The sequence below is a fragment of the Accipiter gentilis genome, chromosome Z (genome assembly GCF_929443795.1).
Source record: "Accipiter gentilis chromosome Z, bAccGen1.1, whole genome shotgun sequence".
NCBI classification, from domain to species: Eukaryota; Metazoa; Chordata; class Aves; order Accipitriformes; family Accipitridae; genus Astur; species Astur gentilis.
Genome location: NC_064919.1, coordinates 76962782 through 76980977, shown reverse-complemented (window position 1 = coordinate 76980977; position 18196 = coordinate 76962782). Strand labels below are relative to the sequence as shown.

The window sequence follows — 18196 nt, the reverse complement described above, 5'->3', positions numbered from 1 at the left end:
AGAACAAAGCAATGTAAGATTAAAATGTTACACGAAATACTAAGTAATTTACTATTCATTCTGCAGCAGGATGACTGCGCTATAGCCTGAAAAAAACATTTCATCTTAACTACAGTGTGCTTTCCTGATGCCCTGTTCCTGAAGGGTCCCTCATAAAGGGGCCTAACCATGAGTTCCTGAGTAAAATTTTCTGGCAATTTTTTCTCTTCTTTCATCCCTTTCATGATTATGCAGGTCTATTTTATCTCCTGTGACCACAGTAGATTCCTCCAATATAATCTTGTAATAATCAAAATGCACACCATATGTCAATACAGGTGCCTCTCCATTCATGACTAAAAGATCTGCAACACTTGCTTCTCAGATGTCTCCACAAAGGGTTTATGTGGTTTAACCTGCCAAAAACATTGAGCACTACTATTTTACGCTATTTAAAATTCATGGTAAGCAACATAAAGAACCTACTGTTGCTTGCATACCTTGTACCATACTTCAGTGTTGCCTGAAAGCAATGATCAAAATGTTTAAAAAAACCCCAAACCAAAATAGTTTCAGTCTGCATTACTTCTTTAACAACTATACTCCCTAAGAAATATATTTCTCCACCTTTTTTTATATGTTGTTTACTTAGAGTACCTACTACTGTCTAGTCTTTAAATGTAAGTACGTGTAATCAGTCAGCTGACATCTGGAGGATTTTCAGATAGAAGCCTTAGCATTTCTACCAACCTTATACTGAAGTCTGTGCCGCCTCCCTTTTAAGTGCATCTCCTTGGCATTAGGATCATTAAAACTGCATTCACAAAGTTTACAGTGAAAGCGGATCACCTTTCCTTCATCATTTCTTACCTGGAAAATAAAGTTATAACATATTTAGCTTTTTTTTTTTTATAAAAACAAAATGGAAGTAAAAATTAATCTAATCAGTGACACTGGATAATGTCTACCTTTGTGTCAAAACATGCTAAAAAGTTCACACAATAACTAAAAGAAGGCAAAGCAGAAACTTCAATTCTGACAGACACACCGTTGTGCTTGGTAATGAACAAAGAAGAAAGTTATTCCATTCTAAAGAGTACACAGATTTAAACTTGAACCTGAACATACTGAGTTGAATAATAACAAACCTGCAAATCATGAAGAATTTACGTAAGACTTCATCCATATATGTCATGCCACCCACGTGAAGAATATCCCAGTGAGCATAAAAGAAACATGTACAATACAGAAATGTAAACATATGCACAATCCTTTGCAGGTTCAATGCCTTGTCATTCTTATCTTCAAGGAGGACCCAGGGAACTACAGGTCAGTCAGCGTCACCTCAGTCCCTGGGAAGATGATGGAGCAGCTAATCCTGGAAACCATTTCCAGGCATGTTAAAGGCAAGAAAATTACGAGGAGTAGTCAGCATGGCTTCACCAAGGGGAAGTCATGCTTGATAACTTGATAAACTTCTGTGATGAGATGACCGGCTTGATAGATGAGGGAAGAGTAGTTGATATTGTCTACCTAGACTTCAGTAAGGCCTCTGACACAGTCTCACCATAATATTGTTATACACAAGCTGTTGATGTATGGCCTGGATAAGCATACAGTGAGGTGGATTGAAAACTGGCTGAATGGCCAGGCCTGGAGGATGGTGATCAGTAGAATGAAGCCTAGTTGGAGGCTAGTAACTAGCAGTGTACCCCAGGGGTCAATCCTGGGTCGAGTCCTGTTTAACATCGTCGTTAATGATCTGGATGATGCAGCAGAGTGTACCCTCAGCAAGTTTGGTCATGACACAAAACTGGGAGGAGTGGCTCATATACACCAGAGGGTTGCACTGTCATCCAGAGGGACCTCAACAGGCTGGAGAAATGGGCTGACAGAAATCTCATAAAGTTCAGCAAAGGGAAGTGCAAAGTTCTGTACGCAGGAAGGAACAACCCCTTGTACCAATATATGCTGGGGTCTCCCAGCTGGAAAGCAGGTTGGCAGAAAAGGACCTGGGGTTCCTGGCAGACACCAAGTTGAACATGAGCCAGCAATGTGCCCTTGCAGCAAAGAAGGTGACTGGCATCCTGGGCTGCATTAGGCAAAGTATTGCCAGCAGGTCGAGGGAGGTGATCCTTCCTGCCTAACTCAGCACTAGTGAGGCCACACCTGGACACACTGTGTGCAGTTCCGGCCTCCCAGTGCAAGAGAGACATGGCAATTTTAATGTATATAAATACCTGAAGGCAGGGTGCCAAGAGGACAGAGGTAAGTGGTACCCAGTGACAGGACCAGAAGCAAGGCGGCACAAACCGAAACACAAGAGGTTCCCTCTGCACAACAGGAAACACTTTTTTTACTGTGAGGGTGACTAAGCACTGGCACATGTTGCCCAGGGAATCAAATCAAATCAAATCATTAAGTTTGGAAAAGACCTCTAAGATCATCAAGTCCAACTGTCAACCCAGCACCACCATGCCCACTAAACCATGTTCTGAAGTGCCATGTCTACGTGCTTTTTGAATACCTCCAGGGATGGTGACTCCACCACTTCCCTGGGCAGCCTGTTCCAATGCCTGAAAACCCCTTCAGTAAAGAAATTTTTCCTAATATCCAATCTAAACCTCCCCTGGTGCAATGTGAGGCCATTTCCTCTTGTCCTATCGCTAGTTACTTGATAGAAGAGACCAGTACCTGCCTCACTACAACCTCCTTTCAGGTAGTTGTAGAGAGCAATAAGGTCTCCCCTCAGCCTCCTCTTCTCCAGGCTAAACAGCCCCAGCTCCCTCAGCCACTCCTCATAAGACTTGCTCACTAGACCCTTCACCAACTTGGTTGCCCTTCTCTGAACATGCTCCAGCACCTCCATGTCTTTCCTGTAGTGAGGGGCTCAAAACTGAACCCAGGACTCGAGGTGCGGCCTCACCAGTGCCCAGTGCAGGGGAACAACCACCTCCCTGCTCCTGCTGGCCACACTATTTCTGATACAGGCCAGGATGCCGTTGGCCTTCTTGGCCACCTGGGCACACTGCTGGCTCATATTCAGCCAGCTGTCAACCAGCACCCCCAGGTCTTTTTCGGCTGGGCAGCTTCTCAGCCACTCCTCCCCAAGCCTGTAGCGCTGCATGGAGTTGCTGTGACCCAAGTGCAGGACCCGGCACTTGGCCTTGTTGAACCTCATACAATTGGCCTCGGCCCATTGATCCAGCCTGTCCAGATCCCTCTGTAGAGCCTTCCTACCCTCAAGCAGATCACCCTCCCTCCCAGCTTGGTGTCATCTGCAAACTTACTGAGGGTGCACTCGATTCCCTTGTCCAGATCATTGATAAAGATATTAAAGAGAACTGGCCCCAAAACTGAGCCCTGGGGAACACCACTTGTGACTGGCTGCCAACTGGATTTAACTCCATTCACCGCAACTCTCTGGGCTCGACCATCCAGCCAGTTTTTTACCAGCAAAGAGTACACCTGTCTAAGCCATGAGCCACCAGCTTCTCAAGGAGTATGCTGTGAGAGACAGTGTCAGAGGCCTTATTAAAGTCCAGGTAGACAACATCCACAGCCTTTCCCTCATCCACTAGGCAGGTCACCTGGTCACAGAAGGAAGTTGTGGAGCCTCCATCCTTGGAGATAGTCAAAAGCTGTCTGGACACCATCCTGGGTGACTGGCTATAGGTGGCCCTGCTTGAACAGAGGGGTTGAACCAGATGACATCCAGAGGTCCCTTCCAACCTTAACCACTCTGCGATTCTGTTTCATGTTGAACACATTTTCACTAAAATAGTTAAAAAATAATACACATTTTCATATCAATACCTCCTCCACATAGTCATGGCCCACTGGCTGGACATCACTTTGCAAGGCAGCAAGAGTTGTGGGAGTCACTGGTTCAGCTGCTGTGTCTGGTTTTACTTCCTGTGTTTGTACTGTAGCAGCAGGCGTTGTTTTAACACTTTCAGCTGATTTCATTTCTTCCAGTTTACTTCCTGTTGTCTGAAGCTTATTGCCACCTACAAATGAAAAAAGTTACATCATTAACTTTCATAAAATGAGAATGTGATTACACATGATGTGCAAACTGAAGACTTTATTTGCAAATATCAATGCTCTGGCCAAAGCATTATCAGTCTTTTAAAATTAGTTAAAACTTAAACATATTTTAAATACAATTAAAGATTTTTAAAACTAAGTTTAACAACATTCAAGTTATTTAAACAGTTAGTTTGTTATTTTAGCAAGAAAAACTTTTGCTTTTTATAATTGCAATTTTCATTATTCATTTTCATGCTTTTTCAAAAGAGGAGGGAATGGGAACAACTCAGCAAATCTATTTTAATAATCTTTTTTTTGTCATCAGGTAACTTTTTTTTTTTTAAAGGGATCCAAAAAAGTACTTCAAAACCTTATAATGTTTGTACTAACAATGTAGTATATTCTCAGTGTTCCAACTGCATAGGTCTTTCCTTAAAGAGGACAGCTTATTGTTGAACAGCTGCTTCCCAACTCTGAATGTCTGTCATGCTCATTTCAAAAATTTCCACTCTTAGATTTTCACTGTTACAAGGATGTTTCAGTTGCCCAGTTATCAACTGTCAACCTACTGCAGGTTGCCTTATCAGCCCAGGATGTAAACTGAAATTAGTAGTAACTGAACTATTAGCTGCAATACTCCAGCAGCTACTACAAAAGAAATCAAAGGTGGGCTTCTTATGAAGGTGAGAAAAGCCTCCAAGAGAGGTCAAGTGGAGACAACTGGGCAGAAAACACCATAAATTCTGAAACAAAACCTTATGTACATTCTTATTTTCACCTATCAGTAATTCTTTTAAACACAACAGAGTTACTCATGCATAAAGTTAACTAAATACATTTGTATTTGCTGCACTAAGTCTTAAAAAAATTATAGAATAGGTTAGGTTTCAAAATAAAGACTGACTTCTGTACTTGCCAACAAAGTTTATTTTCGGTGTAGATATTTTCTTTACAGCTATATTAGCAGCGGTTGAAGATGTTTTGTTGTTGGACGCAGTGTTAAGTGGTGTGTTTGCCGTGGGAGTAAGAATTTTCACTGCAGAGGATGCAACAGAGGAGTTCACAGTACTGCTGCTAGTTGCTATATTTGAAGCAGAGGCAGTTGGTTTGGAAGCAGATGTGGATGTTGAGGAAGTAGCTTGGGTAACCACATTTGGTTCAGTTGAAGGAATGGGTTTGCCAAGTTTTGTGTGCAACTTTACCACCTGTAAAATGAAGAGAAATTCCTAATATGATCTTCCCTGGGATAACTATAAAAAGTAATGTAACACAAACTTCAATATAACTAAAAAAAATTAATATAACTAAAAAGTTACATATTATTTTTTTACAAAAAGTGATCTTGGCAAAAAAAAAAAGAAAGAAAAAAAGGACATGTAAAAGCTCTTGTCATCTCTAACAAAGAAACAGTTAATTGTTATCTCACATTGCTTATTTCCATTAGAAATTCAGACATTTACTCCAAAGGCTGTATAGATGAGAACAGAAAGCCAATAAACTCACAAGCCAGTACAACTCAAGGAAACATTTCACTCCAGCTCTTTCAATGTGACATTTTTGTTGGCTGGTTGCTTTTTACTCTCCCTCCAGAAGTGTAGTACATTGAACTATTTTGGTTACAAACAATACTTGTAAATAAGAGTTATTTAATTCAGATTCAACAACACTGTCTCTTTTTGTCTCTACATGTTAAGAGTATTCATATTGAAAAAAATTCCAGGTTACCTAGCAAAACTGAAAATACCTTAGGCAAAGGTTTTCTTTTTTAAAAAAAACTGCAGAGATAGTTAAGGAGGATGCGAGAGATGTATTTCAGAGCTCTTTAGTATCTCATAGAAAGTAAAGAGATACATGCTTATTCTGAGAAGTGATAAGCAGAGGCCTTTCCACAACATGCTTGAGATAGAATAATGACTTGACTGCTGACCATCACCTGAAAAAGCAATGCATGTAGTCCATAAGAACAAAACATGCAAGATCAAAATTAATGACTGGGTTCTGAAAATGGCAGGGGAAAAAAAAAAACAGTCTGCAAGACTTGCTTTTAATGCAAGCACATGTACACAATCATGATATGCATACAACTGTGTACAGACTCTTTTTAGGTTTTTGCTTTTATTAAGTATGTTCCCCATTAGAATACAGACATATTAGTGTCACACAATATTATAAATTTAAGTTCAAGCAACTCTTCAAAATTACTTTTTTCCAGCAGAATGCACAATATCCTTTAGTGTAGCACAGACATAAGTAAAGTCCTTTGAGATTTTATTTTTACACTGATGTCAACCTAAATTAAAAGTGGTTAGTAACTATCTATGAGGAAGAGAAAGCTACATGCAAATCTTTAAGGATAATAAATACTATACTCCATATACCTACGGAGTTACTGGGCACAACCCAAAAATGTAATGTCTTAACTTATTAATGAAAGGAAGAACACTAGGCAAGTCTATCTAAACCATCGTTTTTGCTCTTGTGGGAAAATTGTTTTAAATCTGCTATGACATTTATTTTTTTTCACAGGAACAATGTTACTGATGCCACTTTGTACAGTGTTCTGAGATGCAAAGAGCTATAAAAGCTGAATATTAATACTGTGTTTTTAGTGACACTGATCTTTCCAGAGTTATGAGGAAAATCTGTAATATCTAAACACACAGTCTACAATGCCATTGCATTTACTATTGTATGGCCAAATTTAAAAGACAGGTCACAGGGGTTCACACTGCAGCCCCGTATTTATTCCAGAATGCCTACCGAACTGCATCCAAACAGCAGGGAAAACATCCTTACCAGAAGTCTTCCAAACATACTCATTATAAAGTCTACTACAGGACACTGTTCCTTGCTCCCATATGCCAATTTTCTTTGCAACAAAACCAAGGACGTATACATAATAGTCCTGTCCCTTGGCACTGACTCAGCTTACAGCGTTTCAAAGTGCACTGAAAGCTTCACAGCATCATCAGCATTCTTGACGAATGTCAAGAAAAGTCTTGAAAAAAGAGTTAGGGGGCACGAGCATGCTACCACATGTCCTCATTGACTCTTTTCCCCATCTTACTCTACACCTTCTTCCTACAATTTACATACTTTCCCCAATACATCCTCTTCTCATTGATGCCATGGCAATATTTTTCTCCCTTTCTCCCAACAAAGCCTTTCTAATAGTGAGCTTAAAGATAAGTTTGAAACAAAAAGCAAAATGAAACATCTTTAAACAAAATAATCCAGATTATATTGTTTCTGTGTATTTTCTCCTCTCTAAGATGGGAAAAAAATGATGGGAAGAAATATATGACTGACTTGTATAAGAACAAGAGAAAACTCTTACTTTCTGATGCTTGGCTCCACGGATGTGGGCAGCATAAGCATCTGCCCCTGTACAAGACACATCACAAAGCTCACAGCGCAACTGATTCTGAGTTCCACGAGCAGAAGTGCTGCTGTTATTGGTGTTCTGGGAAGCTTTTAGTGCTGCTTCTTTCTTCTTGTGCTTCTGGCCTTCTAAGTGTTCTTTATAAGTCTGTTTAAATAAACAATACACACAGAATAAGTTGTCTTTGTACTGCTTGTTCATCGTTCATGTGAATACATGTAATATAGAACATAGCATAAAACACATGCTTTGTGTAAGAAACACTTCCTACATTGAACATTTCTTCCATGTGACATGCTCTAAGGCATTAGCAGGCCACTTCTAAGACCAAGAAATTCTATTCTTCACCACCAGGATTCCACTTTTAGGTAATACAATATGGGCTTTTCTCCTCTAGCTTCTCACTTCCTCAATCAAGTACTGATCAACAGATATTACCACTGAAAACTTGGTAGGATCAGAAAACTGCAGTTTCCTGCACTGCATTCAACTATTCTTGACTTTGATTTTTCCTCAAACTACAAGACCACAGTGATCACATGTACCCAAAGAACTAAAAAAACAATTCAAAAGAAGGTAGTGCATAAATAAAGATGTGCTGAAAATGAAATGCCGAAGTTGGCATGTGTTCCTATACCAACACTGGCAACCTAGAGAGCAGACAGAGTGGGAAATAATGACAAGTTTACCTAAACAGTAAGAACTGTTTAGCCAGACAGACATGTGAAACAGGCTGCATGAATCTGTATCTACTTTCCATGCACTTGTACCCACTGTGAAACTAAACTGGGATGCTGGAAAACAATAAACATTAAGAATAAACATTCAGGCCTACCATTCACAAAATGTATGTAATTTCATAGTTTTGAAAAAAGTATTTTCTAGGAAGTTTGCTATGCTAAAAAAGCAAATCAAACTCAAGGTTTAGAATATTTCTGAAGTCTAAAGCACAGCCGAAGCTTCTCTGCACAATCTCAGGGGATGTCTCTTTTTGTCTTCTCATAGGAACTCTTTCTATGATAGTGCACATTTTCATTTAATTATTCCTTTAGTAGAAGTACAGAATTAGGTATTAAAAAATAAACAAATATTCTTAAAGGGGTAAGTTTTTTAGCTGAAGAAATTATGACTAAAGTGTATAGCATAATATTACATAATACAGATACCTGTGGTCCAGCACAGCTGATCTTACAAACATCACAGTAGTGGATCTGGGGTGGTTTGGGAGGTTGTTTTGGTTTCAGTTGCTTATTTTGGAATGGTGCCTTTTTAGTAAAGGTGGTCCCTGTCCAAGCAGCTGTTGCAGCAGCAGCAGCAGCTGCTGCCGCTGCCTGTTTCTGTTGCTGCTGCTGCTGCTGGTAATAGGACGATGCAGCTGAATACACTGCGGCTTCATAGCCGGAATAAGAGGTACCTCAAAGATCAAAATAAAATAAATGTTACATCACTGTACATCATGTATCAATTACATAATACACTAATTAAAAACATGTTGCATAACAGAGTTGGGGGGGCAGGACAGGATATAAACAATTTATTGAGATCTTCTTAGGCAGTCTGAATTTTTCTTGATGTTTCACAGTATACAAATACATAGCTACCAATTGTATGAAGAGTATATCTAACTTTAGACACATCTTTGCAGACACACAGTTATGTCAGATAAATCAAAGCATCCCTAAAGAATATGTGAAATTTCCTGGTACATCTGGTATGACCAAGTATGATGTAACAAGAATTTTAATAATAGATTTATCAAAGGCCACATGAAGTAAGCAGTCTTCTAGGACCATATTTGCTGTTCCAAGTTTCCAAATGGCAAAGAGGACAGACATCATGCAGAGAAAGGGGAAAAAAAATGAAGATAGAAGACAGAATTGCTAGGGCTATTACATTCTGTTTCACTGATTTAAGCTGGTTTAGTGCAGACAAGTTGCTTGCCTGCTAAGACCTGGCTATGCAGTCCTTGATTTCTAGTATCAAAGTTGAATAAATCAAGGAAACTGGGCTTTCATACCTTTAAGCCAGTTTTCCCATAAACTTTCTACATCTACTGGTTCAACTATTTTAATCCTCTAACCAGGCTCTGTCTCAAGCAAGTCTTAAAATCCGTTTTTAAACAGAAAACAAAACAAAACAAAAAGTTCCAAGGTAGCTATAATATGCCAGTTGATTACCACCTGGCCATAAGTTAACATCTTTTTATCTTTAACTACTTTATAGATTTCTAATATTTGAAGGAAAGTCTTTTTTTTTCAGCACCTGTTCTCCTCCCCTTTTGGGTCAAGACAGCCCAAACTTGCAAGATTTATATTGGACTGCTCCTCCCCGTCTCTGTAACTGCTGTTTGATGGCAGCATACTCCCTTCCAATTTGCCTGGGTAATATTTGTGTGGATGTGTTTCCTTATTTTTTCTACTGCCCATCTTTTCTCTCCAAACCTTACACTAAGTCACAAAACTCTGTGCATGTAGCAATGCCAATGCTTTGAATATTCTCACATGTAACAAAACAGGCACATACAAACATTAAACATCTTTTCAATATATAGCAAACTATTTTGCCATTATAAAGATTTAACTGGTTGATACTTCTCAGTAGGCTATGATATAATTCAACATGAACTGCTAGAATTGTATTTAAAGCCTCTCCTGTAGCAACTACAGGGATGCCAACAACATAATATGCAAAATTCTTACCAGAATAAGTAACTGCTGTTGTACTGTACGTTGCACTTTGAGTATAGGATGGAACAACAGTAGCTGCGGCCGCTACTGGCTGCACAGTAGAGGACACCGGATATATAGAAAACGTAGTTGTTGCTGGACTTGGTGTTGCAGGTTTTATAGCTGTCACTTGTCGTGTTTGCTGGGCTTGGGTATACTGAGTTGCCCCTTGGCTATATCCTGCTTTCGGAGCTGATCAGGATAGAAAATAAAAGTGTACATTGATATATTTTAGTTGAATGAAATGCAAAACAAGTTAAGGGATACTTAATGATACGCTGGGGAATAAACACCTAACAAGTGGGTTTTGGTTTGGGTTTTTTTGATTGGTTTTGGTTTTTTGTGTTGTGGTGTTTGGGTTTTTTTTAGAGTTGTGTTTATGCATTGCATACCATGTATCACACAACTGTTTAATCATGTCACAGCTCACACTAGGAAGCCTCAGATTTATTCATTTATTTTTAACTGTGCTGCCATGTTTTTAAACAACCTTCTCATTCAATGGTTTTAATAAGAGTACACTAAACCTAACTACACCTAAACTTTCCTACTATTTCTAATTAAAATAAAAAGAAGAAAACAGGATTTATGCTTTGTAGCAATCATGACACCAATAATTAAACAATTACATGTATTAAGCAACTAAAGAATTAAGAAAGAGTCTTTCTAACCAAGTTACCATCTGAACCCACCATTGACTATTTGAACCTACTTCAGCAAGGTTTCTAGACAAATCAAGAAGAATTTGTCTAGAAGTATGTTTTGAGTGTATTTAATAATAATCCAAAACTCAGAGATAGCTACTTATGGCAATGTCACATAATCAAGTTCTAGGTGCAACAAATTTTTCTACACATTGACAGAGATCATAGGACAAAACTATAAAACAAAAAAATCTGGATAATGTAAAATATTAAAAAAAGATATTTTTAAGGTACTAAAGTACTACACAGACTGTGTGTATTGATAGGAGTTTGAATCATGCCACCTACCTGTCTGATAGTACGACTCAGCTACTGAAGGTTGAGGCTGGGCAGCAGCAGCCACAGCCGCCGCAGTCGCTGTTGGCTGTTGATAGTATTGTTTGCTGTCATAAGCTACAGCTGGGGCAGTAGATCGAACATAAGAATAGGAATCCTAAAAATTCAAAAAAGAAAAACCAGCAAATTTCTCCTTTAAGTATATATCTGGAGTAATAAAAGTCATTAGCAGAGTCAAAGAAGCATTGTATTTTCTTCTGGTCTACTGAAGTAGATTTAAAAAAACATTCACAGATACAGTATATACAAATAAATGCATTAAGGAAATTAAATTTATGTTTACAGATACTTCAGGCCTGAAAACAACCCTGATGGTCTTTTTCAGACTTAACACAGGAATTAACCTCATGCTAGTAAATCACTTTCCCTATCAAGTTATTTTTGCTACTGAAAAGCAAATAATCTCACTAGTTTTTCATAATGACTGTATCAGATTACATTTCTGTAAAATACAAAGTGAAAAACCACCACAGATCTTCACAAAATGTGCATTTCTACAAACCACAATAAATTCACAAGTTTATGAACATGACTATTTATTGGCTTTAAAAACCCCATCATTAACAATACTTCTCTTGATTATATTTTTTAGAGTATGACAGTGATATTTTTAAAGCCTTCTTTACTTTTTGGTGTATCAACTAGTCCATTAGGGAGCCATATCCAGTCTATACGGCAAGACAAGTAGCCCATCCAAGACCTCTAGAACTCAGGAGATGGCTAGTAAGCTTAGAAGGGGAGGCCCCTGGAACCCAATTATATGTATGTACATATATTTTTTTATCCTCACCATATTTATGGTAAAGCATAAAAAGTTGATCAACTGAAGGGTAGCTAAGCTAAGCATGAACTACTATAGCTGAAAGGTATCAAAGTATAAAATTTCTTTTTATTTCCCAGAAATACAAAAATAAAATCTCCTTTACATCCAACCTGTGTAAACTGGAATTATTTTTATTTAGTTTAGAGGACTTTGTTTTTCTGTCCAAATGAATCTAATAACTAACCTCACAATTATGAGTACATGTGCTATTGGAAAGCCTCCTACATTATGATTCATTACCATATGTAACAAATTATAAGAGCTATACAAAAGAATTGAGAACATGCAGCAATAGTATAGTCCTTTTAAACAAAACAAAATACTTATTAGAATCTAGATACTGCCTTGATAAGTTTAGGACTAAAAAGCTAAAAAATTATTACAAAAGACTTACTATTTCAACATCCAAAATGAAAACAGACAAACAGTTCCCTTTTGTGGAAGCCTGTAGCCACAGCAGGTTAGGCAGTGATCTCACAAAGGGTACTGCAAAACTACCCCAAGGGTAGTTCCTCTCCTAGGGCAATTTTCCATCCTTATGTATTGGGTTTGTGTCACAAGGTTTTGGTAGCTGGGGGGTTACAGGGGTGGCTTCTGTGGAGAAGCTGCTAGAAGCTTCCCCTATGTCTGATAAAGCCAATGACAGCTGGCTCCAAGACAGACCGGCTGCTGGTGAAGGCCAAGACCATCAGCAACAGTGTAGCACCTCTGTGATAAAACTATCTAAGAAGGAAAAAAAGTTGCTGGGACAGACAAAAAGGGCAGGTGGAGAGAGGAGTGAGAACATGTAAGAGAAACAACCCTGTGGACACCAAGGTCAGTGAAGAAGGAGGGGGAGGAGATGGTCCAGGCGCAGGAGCAGAGATTCCCCTGCAGCCCGTGGGGAAGCCCATGGTGAGGCAGGCTGTCCCCTGCAGCCCAGGGAGGTCCACGGTGGAGCACATATCCACCTGCAGCCCAGGGAGGACCCCACGCCAGAGCAGGAGGATGTACCCTAAGGAGGCTGTGACCGTGTGGGAGGCCCACATTGGAGCAGGCTCCTGGCAGGACCTGGGACCCCATGGAGAGAGGGGCCCATGGTACAGCAGGTTTTCTGGCAGGACTTGTGAACCCACAGAGGGACCCATGCTGGAGCAGTCTGTGCCTGAAGGACTGCAGCCCAGGGAAGGGACCCACGCTGGAGCAGTTCGTGAAGAACTGCAGCCTGTGGGAAGGACTCACACTGAAGTTCGCAGAGAACTGTCTCCCGTGGGAGGGACCCCATGCTGGAGCACGGGAAGAGTGTGAGGAGTCCTGCCCCTGAAGAGGAAGGAGTGGCAGAGACAACATGTGATGAACTGATTGTAACCCCCATTCCCCATCCCCCTGCTGCTGAGGGAGGCTAGGCAGAGAATCCTGGAGTGAAGCTGTGCCCAGGAAGAAAGCAGGGGTGAGGGGAAGGTGCTTTAAGATTTGGTTTTATTTCTTATTACCCTACTCTTGTTTTATTGGCAATAAATTAATTTTCCCCAAGTCGAGTCTGTTTTGCCCATGACAGTAATTGGCTGAGCGATCTCCCGGTCCTTATCTTGACCCATGGGCCTTTCATTACATTTTCTCTCCCCTGTCCAGCTGAGGGGGGAGTGATAGAGCACCTTTGGTGGGCCCTTGGCGTCCAGCCAGGGTCAACCCACCACACCTTATATGTTTGGTACTAGAATTCCTGTGGCACCCAGGAATCTGGCAAGGGAACTATCTCTACCTCCACTGAAAATTTTTACTAGAACAGTTTTTTCAACTACATTGGTTCCAAGAACAAGTTTACTGCACACCACTCGAACATTTAAGCTAGCTGAGGCAAGACAGTACTACTCTTTTCAGCAGTAGTTTCACAAAATCACTTGGAGGTAAACATCAGTTCATTGCTTATTGTGTTAATATCTGTATTTTAGCTCCTGCAGTACAACAGTACTGCTGATATTCCTCCATATGGGCCATATGAGACTGCAGTCACTTCACATTCTATCGGTTTTCACTACTAAGTAATCTGACTTGTATTCAAAATGTGCTTCACAGAAAAAAATATATAAATATCATCACATTCTGTTATTTTCCTGGTTTTGGCTGGAATAAAGTTAAGTTTCTTACTAGTAGCTGGTATAATGCTGTGTTTTAGATTTAGGATGAGAATAATGTTGGTAACATACTGAAGTTTTAGTTGTTGCTAAGCACCTTTTACACCAAGTCAAGGACTTTTCAGCCTCTCATACTGCCCTGCCAGCAGAGGCTGGGAGTACACAAGAAGCTGGGAGGGGATTGGTTAGGCACCCATCAGTGGGTGGTGAGCAACTGTATTATGCATCACTTGTTTTGTATATTCTCTCATTATTATTCCCCCTTCCACACTCCTTTTCTGTCCTATTAACACTAGTTTTACTTTTTTTTTCCGATTGTCTCCCTCATCCCAGTGATAGAGCCACTGCATGGTGCTTAGGTGCCGGCTGGGGTTAAACCACAACACTTATCCAAACAGGCTTCCTCCTTTTAATATATCATTTAAAAATCATACAACAGAAGTAATTTTTTTTTGGAACCCACCTGGTAATTCTGCGTAGTGACAGGAGGTGGTGGTGGTGGAGCTTCTTGTTGCCTCTGCGTATAACCATAATCTGTAGCTGTGTGCGCTGTAGGATAGCCTCCATATGCAGCAGCTGTTGCAGCAGCTGCAACAGCTACTGGAGCAGGCCTGGCTACTGCAACTGTAGCTGCTGCTGGAGCATAGGCTGCAGTAACTGTGTGCGCAGCAACTGGTGCTTGGTGGACAGTGTAGCTAGCAACTGTAGTTGGATGGGAATATGCTACACCCGAAGCTGGCTGCTGGCTATATTTAAAAAAGACAGTAAGCAAATAATTAGGTTAATCCAACATACTAAGCTCATGCCTACACATTTCAAAATCCCAGATTTGATTAACACTTGTCTGTTCTACAAACCGACCTGGAGCAGCTATCTATACATGCATACACTTTAATGGCTTTTACTACCTCTCTTCCACCCCCATTTAAAAGGCTGTATCATTTTGAAGTTTCTGTGGATGCACACATATCATGCAGGGGATGACCTTCTTAGCAAGTGGGGCATTTGTGCTGGGGGTTTTTTCCAAGCAGAGGAGCACAAGTCTTTCATTCAAAATAATACAGAAGTTTTAAACTGTTATCTTTTCATGACCAACAAGTTTTTAAATGCTTTAGCAGTTCTTCCATAAAACTGACATACTTGTCAAATTAAGAAAAAATACTACTTTTCTGTGAGACCTCTTTACTAACCTGTACTTGCATGAAGTTTTTCAATAAACCACATTAAAGCAATGACATTTTAAAGACTTCCTTGAAAATTAACTCAGAACTCTTACATTTAAGGCAGAGACACTTTAAATACACACCTCTGATAAGGGACTTCTCCCACAAAATTTAGAATTATAAAAGCTGGCCCCACTCATTCATACAGAAGTCCACTGCCTCACAACAAGAAGCATCAAAAGAACAGTCAGATCCAGCAAGAAAACTGCTACCGGAGCTCTGGCAATCTTCCAGGCACATGCCGAGACTAATCTGCCTCTCTAAAATTTGCAGGTAGGACATTAGTATGTGGCTATTTACTAAGAATGAGTAAATACTAACAGCGGAAATAAAAAATGAAGGCTTCAAAGGTTTAATTATTTGAAAGAAAACTAGTATTACTGTCCTATATTGATGTATAATTGCGCATCATGATTAGAAGCTTAGAATAGTTATTTTGATTTTTCAACAAATAAAGTGAACCAGGCAAAACATCACTGTCTGGAACAATGATATGAAGTGGGCATTGAGTGATTATTCTGAATTTTTTAGTACACTTCCTGCACCATTGTTCAATAACATTTAAGAATCTCTATAGGGTTTCACATCTCCATCACACTATTAAAAGATCTTTCAAAACCAACTCCATACCTATCAAGGAGGTAGTATTCCCTATTTTTCAGAAGAAAATATAAAAATGAAATCTCATGTGAAGCAAACATACTCAGTGGCACACTAGAATTGCAGTATGGTTATGCTCAAAACCAAAAGGAACAAGTTACAGTATTTTTTCCTGAAGTCTGCAATGTTATCTCCAACATACCTACCAGAAACAAAGCACCTTTTAACTACATATACTATTATTTTTGCAAAAGACATTTCCATAACTCCCTTGTGTTTAGTAATTTGTATTTATTTATTTACTTATGGGAAAAAACCTGATTTTGTCATATTAATTACAGCAGAAGCCATTAACTTCAATATATTAAAACACTCCAAAACATTCTTACTGCAGAAACACAGAAAATTTTATTACTATTGGACTTCCATGCCTGGACTTCACCTTCTTCCCATCATAGGCTGCTGACTGCTTAGAAGACCACTTGCATTTCATCCAAATTTAATTCAGTTGTGAGCTGTACTCACAACTGTGTTTCCTTTTATTCTCAATTTCTTAGCATTAACAGTGGAAGGAAAAAACCTAAAACACTTTGGTGTACCTCCCGCCACTGCTTGAAAGAATTCCTCCTACTTGACATATATAGGAAGATTCTCTGTTTTGTCAGTTTAAGGTGAGAAGTCAGACTCCACCAGAAAATTCAGTAAGACTATTTTATGATGGTAAAAACGAATGAGAGTCTACAACATTAGGCTGCATTAGCTACATAACTAACAGTACAGAAGTGTAAAATACTCACAAATTCTGAGGTAATAATCATTATCATATGTGTATATTAAAAACACATTAAATTGAGAAAACAGACAGCAGACTGTTTAACTCAGACTGCAGTTGAACACATCAACAGTCCACTACTGCCAACCAGGAAAGTCTTGCTGCATCCTATCCCCACTCTCCTTCTTCCCTCCTCCCATACACCAAACCTGGTTATGCCATCCTACTCCTCCCCTGTGCTAGTTCTGTAACTTGTCAAGCTATTTCAGTGCACTGATCTAATTCATTAATCTAGCAGAAACCAAGGAGAATTTCTTTTGCTGGGCTTGTTTTCTAACATGGTTGAAATGTTAGAAACATTGGAGCTTACAAAACAAGTCTGCTGAGTGCCAGAACCCACATAAGTTATACATAGGGAAACATGGAAAAAAAAAATAAAAAATGGAAGGAGGAGAAAGAACAGGGACCTGTCCAGTAAGCACTAACTTGGCTCTTCCAAGTGTCATGAAACCGTGCTTAAGTTACTATTACAAAATATGATAGAGTGCTCACGTAACAGTACCAGTCAGTTTATCAAAGAAAATGCTTTTGTTCTCAGAATATATATGATTAAAGCTACCTGACAGTTTTCTGTATTTAACAGTATGAAGCCATTAGGATCACTATCAGCAGGACTACTAACAAGATTCTGGTACAGGCAGTTTCATTTGTTTTGTGCTATTTTTTTATTGAAATTCCTTATCATGGTATAGAATTAACAGCCTCAATCATTTGATTTCTAAGGCTAATATAGTTCTATGACCATGTTTACTTTAGCAAACTTGTTCCCCTTGCTTCTGCAACATCATGCAGAGCTAGTGATCGAGTTTGCAAGAATGCAAGAAGAATATTCTAGAATTGACTGCTTCCTCCTTTTTAAAAGTTACGTTACATTATGTTACAGAAATTCACAGTGACATCTTTTCTAAATTTATGACATTCCTTTTTGTTCCTGTGGTCTTACTGAAAACCTTTTAACATTAAGATGATCAGACATTTTCATGGAATTAGTTTATATAAGAAGATTATTGTGCCAACTTCTTCATTTAACTTACAAGAGTTTTTATCCTTCTTTGTTGGCTAGTGCCTGATCACATTTGCTGAGATGAACTTACCTCCTCCTAGATTACTTTGCCAGACTCCCTATTCCACTCATCTTTCTTGCAGTTCATCTGTGCACCTATCCTAGTATTATCTCTTCTTCTTTCTTGACTATAGATGGCAAGAACCGTATGCATCATTTCAGATGAAGTTTCAGCTGTGCTACCTGCTCTGCTCCAGACAGTGATTTCTTTCCAAATAGTCTAGCTTCCGCAGAGCAGCTTCTTGTAAAGTTACCTGTGTATTGACAATATTTTCCTTGCATCAAATATCACGACATGCCATACTAATATAAATACTAAGTAAGGCTCAAAACCAATCCCTAATGAGGTCCACTGCAATTATACCAATTTGATAACCACTTT

The 18196-nt window shown here is 39.2% G+C and overlaps 1 protein-coding gene and 1 non-coding gene across 4 annotated transcripts in view; both read right to left on the bottom strand.

The window, feature by feature from the left end:
- ZFR (zinc finger RNA binding protein) overlaps positions 1 to 18196 on the bottom strand; it is a 50387-nt gene that overhangs the window by 17722 nt on the left and 14469 nt on the right. For 2 of the 3 annotated variants that reach the window (XM_049796009.1, XM_049796011.1), the window contains exons 3-10: positions 14560 to 14842; positions 11112 to 11256; positions 10093 to 10311; positions 8560 to 8807; positions 7349 to 7540; positions 4916 to 5216; positions 3796 to 3989; positions 730 to 849 (exon numbers count right to left, since the gene is read on the bottom strand). In XM_049796009.1, the coding sequence (XP_049651966.1) occupies positions 730 to 849; positions 3796 to 3989; positions 4916 to 5216; positions 7349 to 7540; positions 8560 to 8807; positions 10093 to 10311; positions 11112 to 11256; positions 14560 to 14842 (1702 nt within the window). The remainder of the gene's footprint in view (positions 1 to 729; positions 850 to 3795; positions 3990 to 4915; positions 5217 to 7348; positions 7541 to 8559; positions 8808 to 10092; positions 10312 to 11111; positions 11257 to 14559; positions 14843 to 18196) is intronic. The other variant, XM_049796010.1, reaches the window with a different exon arrangement.
- LOC126036648 (small nucleolar RNA SNORA66) lies at positions 17428 to 17564 on the bottom strand. The gene has a single exon (XR_007505205.1). It is a non-coding gene; the product is annotated as a small nucleolar RNA SNORA66 (small nucleolar RNA).